This window comes from Carlito syrichta, unplaced genomic scaffold (genome assembly GCF_000164805.1).
Source record: "Carlito syrichta isolate Samal-C Ts95f unplaced genomic scaffold, Tarsius_syrichta-2.0.1 Scaffold302053, whole genome shotgun sequence".
Classification (NCBI taxonomy): Eukaryota; Metazoa; Chordata; class Mammalia; order Primates; family Tarsiidae; genus Carlito; species Carlito syrichta.
The window spans coordinates 1,010,947-1,022,548 of NW_007246149.1; the positions used below are offsets into that span (position 1 = coordinate 1,010,947).

Sequence of the window (11,602 nt, forward strand, 5' to 3'; positions counted from 1 at the left end):
TCATAATTGCAATCATACTAGGCAACAGCTCAATTTTCTTGTCACAATATATAGAACCTTCATTAGAGTGAAAATTATGCATTACAGCAAGGCATTTTGCTACATTCTAGTAGCTCAATTTTAAAGGACACTATATTCTGACTTTTCTTAGATGAAATAGAATGTAACAATATAACTTTCTCTCTGGGAGACGATAACCTTGAAAGCTTTAGCATTTTATTTTTATTTTTTTGAGTTGGAGTTTCACTCTTGTCACCCAGGTTGGAGTGCAGTGGCATATTCATGGCCACCGCAGCCTCAACCTGCTGGGCTCAGGTGATCCTTTTGCCTCATAGCATTTTATTGATGACTAGCACAGAGGCTGCAAAACCAAATTCCACTTCCCCAGGTTCAAAGTTACTGTAGTATTTGCATAGGTTAGGTTATGCTGTGATAACAGCACAGCATCTCTTTGTCACACGAAGTACAACTTAGGTTGAGGTGACTCGCCATGTGGTGGCTCAGTCTTCCAGGCCCTTTGGTTTTGAGACATCTGCATCTCAGCATTTGTGTCTACAATCTCTGTGGTGAGGAAAGTGAGCACAGAGAATCTGGCCCTGACCCTGGATGCTTCTGCTTTGAAATGATACCCATTCCTTTCATTTCATACATCATTGGCCAAAGCAAGTCCAATGGTCATGTTTCCCCAGGTGGGAAAAAGCCTCCCCTCTATTTCCAAGAGCAGGAGGAGAATGGGAAAAACTGGTGAGCTTTAGTAATGCTCCAGCAAGCAACATAGAGGTTGTAGGGATCTGGTTCAACACCTTTTTTTTGAGTTAGAGTCTCACTGTCACCCAGGCTGGACTGCAGTGGCAGCCTCCACCTGCTGAACTCAGGGATCCTTCTGCCTAAGCCTTCCAAGCAGCTGGAACTACTCAACACCTTTTTAAAAGACAAAACTTGTGTGTTCTGTCCAACTCGAAGAAAATTACATCGAACTCAAATGGAATCTTGTTTCCCTGATGCGATCGGTGCAACTTAAAAGGACAATAATGTACGGGACAACTTACTACAGAATGGGATTTAGTAGGAGGTGGTTCTGGCCTGGATTCTTTCCAGAGGATGGGGGTACTTAGTGCTGGAATTGCCACAGGGACTTGGTTATAATTTTGCTTTGCTGAGAATGCAGATCTAATGCAGGGACGTAGAAGATGCTACCACGGGAGCTCTCATTTCACTATCTCCCCTGGTGTGGGATCCAGAGATAAGGTACACAGTTTAAAAAGTAATCATACACAACTGCAGAGTATTATTATACTTCAAACAGTTACCACGTGAATTGAAATAGCTACCTTTCTTCTCCCAAGAAACAGCATGCTACCACTTGTTATTGTCCTGTGCTTGGTTAAAAGAATACCTACATAAAGTGAAGGCCTGATAAGATCCCATATGCAAGGTGTGTTAAGTCTGTAACTTTTCCCTCTATAAACCAGCCAGGATATGTGATGTAAGTGCTGGTTTTAAAACGCTGTATATATCCTTTTGTGATTGTCTACTACTGCATACAGGATCTTGGCCTGTGCAAGGAGAGTATCAATTACTTGGACCTGTTGGCATTTGCTCTCCTGTCATTAATGGCCTTTGGCCAATAAGTGGCAAGCAAGTCTTTGATGAGGACACTTTGAGCCACCTGTGGACCAGACTTTTAGCTGAAATACATCATTGGTAAAGAGGAGTCAATATTTATTGCCCTTTGTGTTTCTCCCAGACCACAAAAGACTCTCTCAGTGTAATTAACATGTGGACTTGGCTGGTGTTTTTGTCACATTAGCACAGTTTGACTCCGTGTTATAGGGTCGGGGTGGGCTGGCTAGCTTGGAGGTCTGTAAGAGTGCTTACGCCTTTCACAGTAAGTGGCAGTCCGTTCAGGGGCACTCTAAGTCGGAGAATGCACTTGAGGTTTGGTGCTGGTCTCCGTTTTCCATTGTTTTCTCATGACCACATATGCAATTTTAATTCTTAACAGCATTTTCATAGTTTGTTGACGTTTCAATAAACATGGGGCAGTGCACTAAAGGATGTTGTCATGCAACAGAAATCAGAACAATATCCATTTATCAGGTGCTCAGAGCATTGATGTCAATATTTGAAAAAAGAGCATCCATGCCCTGGCCTGAGGGCACAATGGCATGGATTGTTTACCAGAGTGACAGCACTTTCTAGGAAAGAGAAATGAGAAGGCACATTTCGGGAAAGGGCTGATCGGTGCAGCTAAGGAGAAAAATTTAATTGGATTTTTTTCTTATATTATTCTCTCTCTCAGTTTTTTCTCGGTATGTTTTTCTCAATATATTGTCCCACAATCCCATGTTCATTCATTTAACAATCTTGTATTGATTACTATGTGGCAGGAAAACGTTACGTGTTAGAAATAAAGAAATACAATCTTGAAGCATTTGCTGTTAACTAAAGGAGATACACAAGACTGAGAATGAGAGAATTGGAGTAGGGATTTAAACACAGCGATGTGAGACCCCAGTGAAGGTCTCCAGGGATCTGGGAGGAGGGGAACCAGGAGAAAAGTGATCACAGCTTGTCAGAATTGGCATACTTTCACCAATCTAATCCTCACGACAGTCCTAACAGCTACTGCTAATTTATTTAATCAAATCCAAGGGACTGTCAGTTGTAAGATGCATCTTGGTATCAAAGACGTTAAAATGTCCTTCTTAGAATTAATAGAATATATGACTCCCATTTTATAGATGAAAAAACTGATGCAAAGAGATAAAGTGATTTATCGACAGTCACCTAGTTGGTTAATATTGGAGCTGGGATCCAACGCTAAGCAGGCTGTCTCCAGAAATTGTTCATTTAATAATTTAGTGTTCAATTAATCATGTGCTGTGTCACTTGTGGGTACACATGGGTCTCAGAAAACAGAGATCTGGGATGAAGATACAGATCTGATGCAGATAGTATGTACGGCACATAACTAGCAGATTTGTGATGTTCCTTTAAATTAAAACTGAAATAACATTGATAATGACAACCAAATGCTTCTTTTGGTACATTAAAATGTCTCAGAGTATTAGAGTACACATATTTCAGGATAATTTTATTTATTTATTTATTTATTTATTTATTTATTTATTTATTTATTTATTTATTTATTATCAGGGTCTCACTCTGCCACCCAGGCTAGAATGTAAGGGCATGATCACAGCTCAGTGCAGCCTCGACCTCTTGGGCTCAGGTGATCTTTCCGCCTCAGCCTCCTGAATAGCTGGGACTACAGTGCCACCATGCCTGCCCAATTTTTTTTTTTTTTTTTTTTTTTGTAGTAACAGGGGATTTTTATGTTGCCTAGTTTGGTTTTGAACTTCTGGGCACAAACAATCCTCTCACCTCGGCCTCCCACACTGTTGGAATTACCTGCATGAGCCTGGTCGCAGGATAAATTTTTAAAAAGAGAAGCTAAAGATGCCATATCAGCGTTGATCAAAATTGAAGAAAAACTAGAAGTTTCTAGAGAGGAGGCCATGGCACAGTTGATTTTCTTGCCCCATCAGCTTTGACTTCTCTGAGCATACTGCCATTTCCTCATGGGTTTTGTGAAATGACACCTGAGAGGCGGAGTGAGAGGGAAACCTTGAGGACACTGCAATTTGAGTATACGGAGGCAAGGCTGGATGGAGGTCTGCGTGTAAAGTGCATGAGGTTTGCAGTCCTGGGAATAATTACGCTTCTTACCTAGGCAGGTGTGTCTTTGGCCACGAGCCTTTACTTATTGGGCAAGGAAGTATCCTTCAGTGTGGTGAGGCACTACTTGGGATGCAATCCTTCTGAATTAATAGCAACACATTTGCTTTTTAGCCGCAGTGTTTTTCCCCATCTTTTCCCCCACCACCTTCTCACCTCTATTCCTCATTGGTTATCAGTTTCTAGTGGGGGAAGAAGGGAGGAATTTATGTCATTAAAGACAGAATCCCAGTTGACAGAGCAACAAGGGAAGTATAAAAGAAACATCTGGAGTCCTGTCCTCAATTTGGTTTAAGCTTTCATGAGGCCAGGGGAAAAGCCAAGAACAGCTCCCCGGAGGTGGGCTGCAGACAAGCAGCGTCTCTGTGTCCTTCTCAGCTCGATCAGGCGCAAAAGGTAAGTGCACGCTGTTTTTGAGAGGACAACGGTCAGATAGGCAGGGAGAGAGGGATGCTTCGGAGTCAGCCTTGCAGATGGGTCGGTGTGAACAGCCTCCTAAGCAGCTGCGGGTTGACCCAAACAACTGCACAGGCCTGCAAATGCCTCTCGCCCAACTTGCTGATAGTGTAACTGACAATAGACGGAGCAAATGAGGAACCACTTCAGCAAGAAATCGGTTTTTGAAAGAAGGGACTCATGTTTTTGAGAAGAATGAATCAAAGCTTTTTAGAAGTTTGCTGTTTCAACCACTGGAAAAAATTGACTATAACTCACATGTTAATTTGCTATGATTATTTAATTCCACTCCAGTGAAGTCATCATCAAGTTTTTTTTTTTTCGAGTTGGAGTCTTACTCCATTGCCCAGGTTGGAGTGCAGTGTCACGCTCACGGCCACTGCAGCCTCAGCCTACTGGACTCAAGCGATCCTTCTGCCTCAGCCTTCCCAAGTAGCCGGAACTACAGGTGCACACTACCACACCTGATTTATTGTAGAGATGAGGTCTCGCCATGTTGCCCAGGCTGTTCTTGAACCCGTGGGTTCAGGCAGTCCTCTTACCTCACCCTCCCAAAGTGCTGGGATTACAGGCTTGTGCCACCACGTCCAGTTGTTTTTTTTATAACTTAAAAAAATTACGAGTTTGTTTATATAAGGATACTTGGATAGGAAAGAATTTTTAAAATATCTCTTTAGCTGTCATTGGTATAATACAGCTATCTTTATATTCTTACTTTTTCAGTTATTTTCGACTACGACTTTGTCCATCAGCCCAAGAGCCACATTAAATAATCAGATTAGCTAGGTGATAAACTGCCTTATGTAAATCTTTTGAAAGGGTGGTGGCTTATGAATACATTCCAAGACAAAAATAGTGAAAACACCAAAACCATCTTGGAGAGGATGAAAACAATTTCTTTTCCCTGGAGAAGCGTTTGGCAGAGACAAGGCCTGAGACACACAGGGAAAACACCATAATCTTCTGAGGTAGAAGGAGTGATAGATTGTCTGGTGAGCCCCAGGAGGGGTGGAACCCAGGCAGGGTGTGGGGCAGAAACGTCTCAGAGAGTATCTCAGAAATTGGGTTTCGCAGCTGCTTACAGGTACCGGGAAGTAGTGTCTTCTACAGAATGAGGGTTGGTGTTTATCTCATTGAGTAGGCAAGCTGGTCTGTTGTACAGTGGCTTCAGGGACCAAGCTCTCTGCTCTCACCCTCAAGCTTACAGAATGGTTGTTGGAGTGCCAGCAATCACAACCATGAGTCAGGTCGGGAGAAAGAGGAAGAAGGGAATGAGCTTAGGGGATCTGCTGGTGAAGACAGCCTGTAATCCCAGCTGTCTTTGGGAAGCTAAGGCAAGTGTATTGCCTGAGACTGTGGGTTCGAGACCAGCCTGGGCAACTTGGCAAGACCTCGTCTCTACAATAAATAAAAAAATTAGCTGGGCATGGAAGCGTGCTCCTGTAGTTCTGGCTACTTGGAAGGCTGAGGCAGAAGGATTGCTGGAACCCAGCAGATTGATGCTGGGGTGGCCATGAGCGTGCCACTGTACTCCAGCCTGGACGATGAAGTGAGACTCCAAGTTTAAAAAAAAAAAAAGAGTTTTTCCTGAAGATTCACCTCATAACCTGCCTGTTTGCAAAGGGACTAAGAAAAATTTTCTGAACTGGCACCTGCCTCCTGCTCCCAATGGTTCTGCTAATAAGGAACTAGAGGAGGTTGGTCATGGGGTAAGATTTAACAGTCTTTGTCCTAATGGAATGGGAGGAAAAGCAGAGGATAAACAGCACTGAAGGCAAAGCTTGCTTATTTTATTATTTTAGCTGATGCTGAATTTTTCAGAAGCTGACATGCAAACGCTGCCTTTTTTGTTAATATAATTTAGCCTGGGACACTATGTGATCAATACTACAACATTTCTCTCCTTCCAGGCATGGCTGGGCTATTGGGGCCAACAAAGAAAAATTCAGAGATCACAGAGGAATTGAACATTGATAGTGACTGACCTCATAATTCTACAGGTCTATACTTCTGGCAAGTATGTATATATATTAATTTATTGTAGAAACAAGGTCTCGCTAAGGTGCCCGGGCTGGTCTCGAATCTGCAGGCTCAGGCGATCCACTTGCCTCGGCCTCCCAAAGTGCTGGGGTTACAGGCTGAGCCATGGAGTCTGGCAAGAAGTACATATTATTATTTTTCTTTTGAATGGCATTTGAGAGTGAGGAGGTGAATATGGAGCTGCTCATTTTCTTCTTTTTTTGTGAAAAAGTCTTTATTTTAAGAAAAAATGTAGCTAACAAAAAATTTAACTAGTTTCACTTAGCAAAATATACCCAAAAGGAAATCACAACGCAAAGAAAGTTGTAAGTCAAGGCCTCACAAATTCCCACAGTATTAGTATTCATTTTCTTTGGAGCTGTTTTTTCTTTTCTTTTCTTTTTTTTGAGTTGGAGTCTCACTCTGTCATCCAGACTGGAGGGCAGTGGCTGCTCCCAGCCACCACAACCTCGACCTGCTGGGCTCCGGCAATCCTTCCGCCTCAGCCTTCCAAGTAGCTGGAACTACAGGTGCGCGCTACCACGCCTGGCTAATTTTTTTTTTTTATGTATTGTAGAGATGAGGTCTTGCCAAGTTGCCCAGGTGGGTCTTGAACCCGCGGGCTCAGGCAATCCACTCACCTCAGCCTCCCAAGGTGCGGGGTTGCAGGCTGAGCTACCGAGCCCAGCTTGGAGCTGTTTTTTCAAAGAGCACTTAAGTAGTTGGATCTGCCTCCCTGGATCTCACGATGATAGGGACAAAAATGGCCCCAGCGATTCCAGAATAGAACATCTCTATAGTCACTAGGACTTTTCTAATTGACATCCACGGGTAATAAACAACTCTGTGCAGTTTGCTGTGGTATTTATGCTCTAAGGAAATGCAAACCTCTGATTTCTATCTGGCAACCCTTTGTCTACTGACAACCATTGCTCTCTTTGCACAAGCCAGTGACACATACACGCGTCCTCACCTCCACCTGGCACACGTGACTGGGATTTAAGAAACAAGTTCATTCCTAAAAAGAGATGTTAAAAAAAATCCAACAACCCTTCTTAATGCTCAATAGCAACTCTATTGTTACCGCAAATAAAAGTCAATGCGAGTTGTCAGAAATACACTTCTTCCGTATTTGACAAGTTTATTTGATCTCATAACTTATGGGAACAAAGAATGCATTTCATGACGGCGATTACTTTACAGGACGGGATTGATCTAGAATATAGCTCAGAAGATCTGCTGGGAGTGTGGGTCGCCAACCAACTCCAGAGAGCCCCTGTACTCGGATCAACTTCACTGGGCATGAAATAAGGCACAAAATTAATGGTTCTTTCTTTTTCTGGAGAACTTTATACATAGCTACACCCCTGTGCAAAAAATAGAAAAAAATTTGTTTTTGATACTGAACCAACTTCAAAAAAAATGTGAAAGAAATAAATCCAAGTGTGTGAAAGCATAAGGAGGCAAAGGAAATAATTCTATTATATTTATTTTTCAACAAGGGCTTCCATCTGTTTCTAATTTACACAGATTATTGACACATCTGGATGTTTGGCCTTAGGAATTGTAAGTTGCTGCAGTGGCATTTATTTTTTGAATCAGCTCCTCAGACCACCCTGGAACTCATGTAACTGGTTTGAAGAGGAGGTTGTGATATTTTAAATAAAGTTACCTTCTGGCATTTCAAAACCAGTGCAAATGGGATTCTGTCATCTTGTGTTTTATAAATTGTGGTTTTTGCATTTTTGACACCTGCGGGAAAAAATAAAACCAAAGCCAAAGGCCTAAATGACTTGACAATGACAAATTATAACAGCCAGATAAAGCCATCAAGGAGACACTGGAGATGGGTGTAAGGTTAGCCACATTAACGGTAGGGTACCCTGGATTTCACAGAAATCGAGCAGTGAAGGAGCGACTGCCCGACGAAAGCCTTAACATGTCCTGATGCGAGTGTGTGTTCTAACAAGGAAAACAGAATTGTTAAAAAGTAGTGTTGATGAATACTTACCTCTTGGACTGACTCCTTTTGTAATCGGGAGCTAACTTCTCTCCCTATGTGGTCTGATTATAGTAATTTATTCCAAGGGTATGAGCAATGAGAATCACAAAGTAGACTTCTCAGATTTTAGAAAACAAAAACATGATGAAACACTTATTTCAGGGCAAACATTTCTTAAGTGGAGTAGCATGATTTTATTAAAAGCAACAGAAGGCCATACATCAAAATCCTAATGCAAATTGGGAGAAGCAAAACAAAACCCTTCCATAGTCTTTAGTCGAAAGGTACAATAGAAATAATTAGGCACACAATGTGGTTTGATTAGCTTTGTGAAGAAGGCTCTTTGGGGTTCTCAGAGTAGTTTTGGTTTTTTTGTTTTGCTGTCACAGCAAACCTTAGAATTCTCTCCTGTGGGAGATCAAGTTTTACTAGACTGGGCGATATTGCACAGCAGAATGACATAAGAAAAAAATGACATCTGGCTTTAGCATTCCTTAGAGGCAATTACTGTGCTGCACTTTGAAAGGAAATGATCACATTTAGAGAGCATCTGATTTATCTTAGAAACCAACCTCTCTATTGTGCTGATGTTCTTGTCTTTAGACATTATTTTGTTATATCTTCACAAAGCCAAAACACCAAGTGTATGTTAATGCCTGAGATAAATGATAACATATCCTCATGTATCAACCTGAAGTCAACTTACAATGTGGCATGGAGATTCCCTTCTTGCAACTTTTTCGTGGAGATGGCAGAGAACACATCCGAGTTAGGAGACCTGAATCCAAAGGCCCCACATTGCATAAAAGAGTTATATAATTAGCAGTGTCCCTGTGTCCATTTCAGGACAGTCTTCTATTTTAAGAGGCTTTTAGGTGTCCAATGAGATCTATGAATGGCCTCTGGGAATGGCTTTATTGCAAAAAAAAAAAAAAAATTAGGGTGTCATCTTAGTATTGTATAGCGTTGACCCGAATGACTTAAAAAACATTATCACTTCTAGTATCACCTAGAATCCTGTCATTGTCAAGTCTCAGGTCTCATGAATGTGTGAGTCACAGAACTCACTTGGAAGATGTCTAGTTTAACCTTTGTGCTTAACTCTTGATAGAATGCCAGATGTGACTGTAAAAGATGCTTTGATGAAGGAAGATAGAGTACATGTGAGAAACTGAGTTCTACAGATAACACAGCATTGCATTCAAGTGAGGCTTCATCTGTCTTCTAACCAGAGTTTAAATCCTAGTCAGTTACGGGAAGGAATAATAGTAGGCCAACTCTCGAGGTGGGGGACAGAGACTTTTTGAGAAGTTCCCAGTGACTTTAATGACAGACCTTTGGAACTGCTCATGGACAGTGACAACTAAATAGTGAACTGGTTGAACTGTCTCTTTAAGACATTTTGAAGGGTGTCTGGTCAAGTGTGGAAGTTTCTTTTCCAGGTGGATTCGCTTAGTTGGCCTGGAATGCCCTGAAGACAACCCTTCCTTACTGTACATCTAAGGGAATCTGTTTCTCTCTCAAAAACCCTTTCCTTGGCCTTATTAAAGGATAAGGAGGAGCAGGACTCAGAGAAGACTAGATGTGAAAAATACCAGTTTAGAGAGAACAGCAAAGCAGAAGGGAAGTAATGCCAGAACTTGACCAACTCCTGATCCTTTAAGGTTCGATTTCTACGCTATGCGGCCCACCTAGACCTCTGTGATCCTCTCTTGCTTCTGACCCGGAAATAGGGAGTTTGGAGAATCTGTGTTGGGGCAAATGACATCCTGTTGCTTGAGCTGAAGCCGTCTCAGAGTGCTGGAGCTGAAAGGTAACGTCAGAGGTCACTAGCCAGACTTCCTTATTACACAAATGAGGAATTGTGGTCCAGGGAGGCGGAAGGATGAGTGGAAACCTCTGAGCATAAGCAGAGCAAACAAATGACTTTGGTTGGTTTTCTGATCTTGAGAGGGAGGAAATAATTTTTTTGTTCTGAGTCAAGAGTCTCACTCTGTCTCCCAGACTGGAGTGCAGTGGCATGCTCATGGCCGCCGCAGCCTCAACCTGCTGGGTTCAGGTGATCCTTTTACTTCAAACTTTCAAGTAACTGGAACTACAGACCTGTGTCACCACGCCTGGCTAATTTTTTTTATTTGTTGTAGAGATGAGATCTCACCATGGTGCCCAGGCTGGTCTCGAACCTGTGGGTGCAGGTAATTCTCTCGCCTCCACCTCTCAAAGTGCTGGAATTATTGGGATGAGCTAATAATGGGGGGAAACAATTAAAATATTCTGGGCTTTGCAGACATCATCACCTTGAACCTTTTCCCACTGTATTCTTCGACACTTCTGTCTATGTCGAGCCCTTGGGCCTCATCTCCTTCGAGCTGTTTGCAGACAAAGTTCCAAAAACAGCAGAAAACTTTCGTGCTCTGAAGACTGGAGAGAAAGAATTCGGTTACAAAGGTTCTTGCTTTCACAGAATTATTCCAGGGTTTATGTGCCAGGGTAATGACTTTACATGCCATAATGACACTGGTGGCAAGTCCATCTATGGGGAGAAATTTGATGATGAGAACTTCATCTTGAAGCGTACAGGTCCCGGCATCTTGTCCATGGCAAATGTTGGACCCACCACAAACGGTTCCAAGCTTTTCATCTGCACTACTAAGACTGAATGGTTGGATGGCAAGCATGTGGTCTCTGGCAAGGTGAAAGAGGGCATGAATGGTGTGCAAGCCATGGAGGGCTTTGGGTCCAAGAATGGCAAGACCAGCAAGAAGATCACCATTGCTGACTGTGGACTTGTTTTATCTTAAACTACCAGACCATTCCTTCTGTAGCTCAGGAGAGCACCCCTTCCAACCTATTTATTCACAATATCCATAATTTTTGTGCTCTTGCTACATTTCTTTGGGTTCCATAAGTTCCTTACTCCCTTCCATGTCTAGTTGGATTGCAGATAAATAAAAACTAAACAACAACAACAAAAATTCTGAACATTTCAAAAGCTGTCTCTTAGTATTTATTGAGTATGTACATGTTCCATACTGAACTTGATGCAGTGGCATAGAGAAAACCAGGGACTGAACACATTTTCTCAGTAGGCACATTTGACATACGTAAAACATGTATTCAGGGCTGGGTGTGGTGGTTCACAACTATAATCCCAGCACTTTGGGAGGCTGAGATGGGAGGACTGCTCAAGCCCAGGAGTTAGAGACCAGCCTAGGCAACATAGCAAGACCACTTTGCTACAAATAAAATAAAATAAAATAAATTGGCCAAATATGGTGGTACAATCCTGTAGTCCCAGCTATTCGAGAGACTGAGGTGGAAAGATCGCCTGAGCCCAGGAGGTTGAGGCTGTGGTGAGCTTTGATTTTGCCACTGCACTCCAGC

At 42.4% G+C, this 11,602-nt stretch overlaps 1 protein-coding gene across 1 annotated transcript; it reads left to right on the forward strand.

Moving 5' to 3' along the window:
- The first annotated feature begins 4,042 nt into the window (after positions 1 to 4,042).
- LOC110595451 (peptidyl-prolyl cis-trans isomerase A-like) lies at positions 4,043 to 11,019 on the forward strand. Its single transcript, XM_021711321.1, has 4 exons — positions 4,043 to 4,137; positions 9,330 to 9,381; positions 9,769 to 9,845; positions 10,506 to 11,019. Exons 1-4 carry the CDS (start codon positions 4,043 to 4,045, stop codon positions 11,017 to 11,019), a joined length of 738 nt encoding a protein of 245 aa, XP_021566996.1.
- The last annotated feature ends 583 nt before the right edge of the window (positions 11,020 to 11,602 follow it).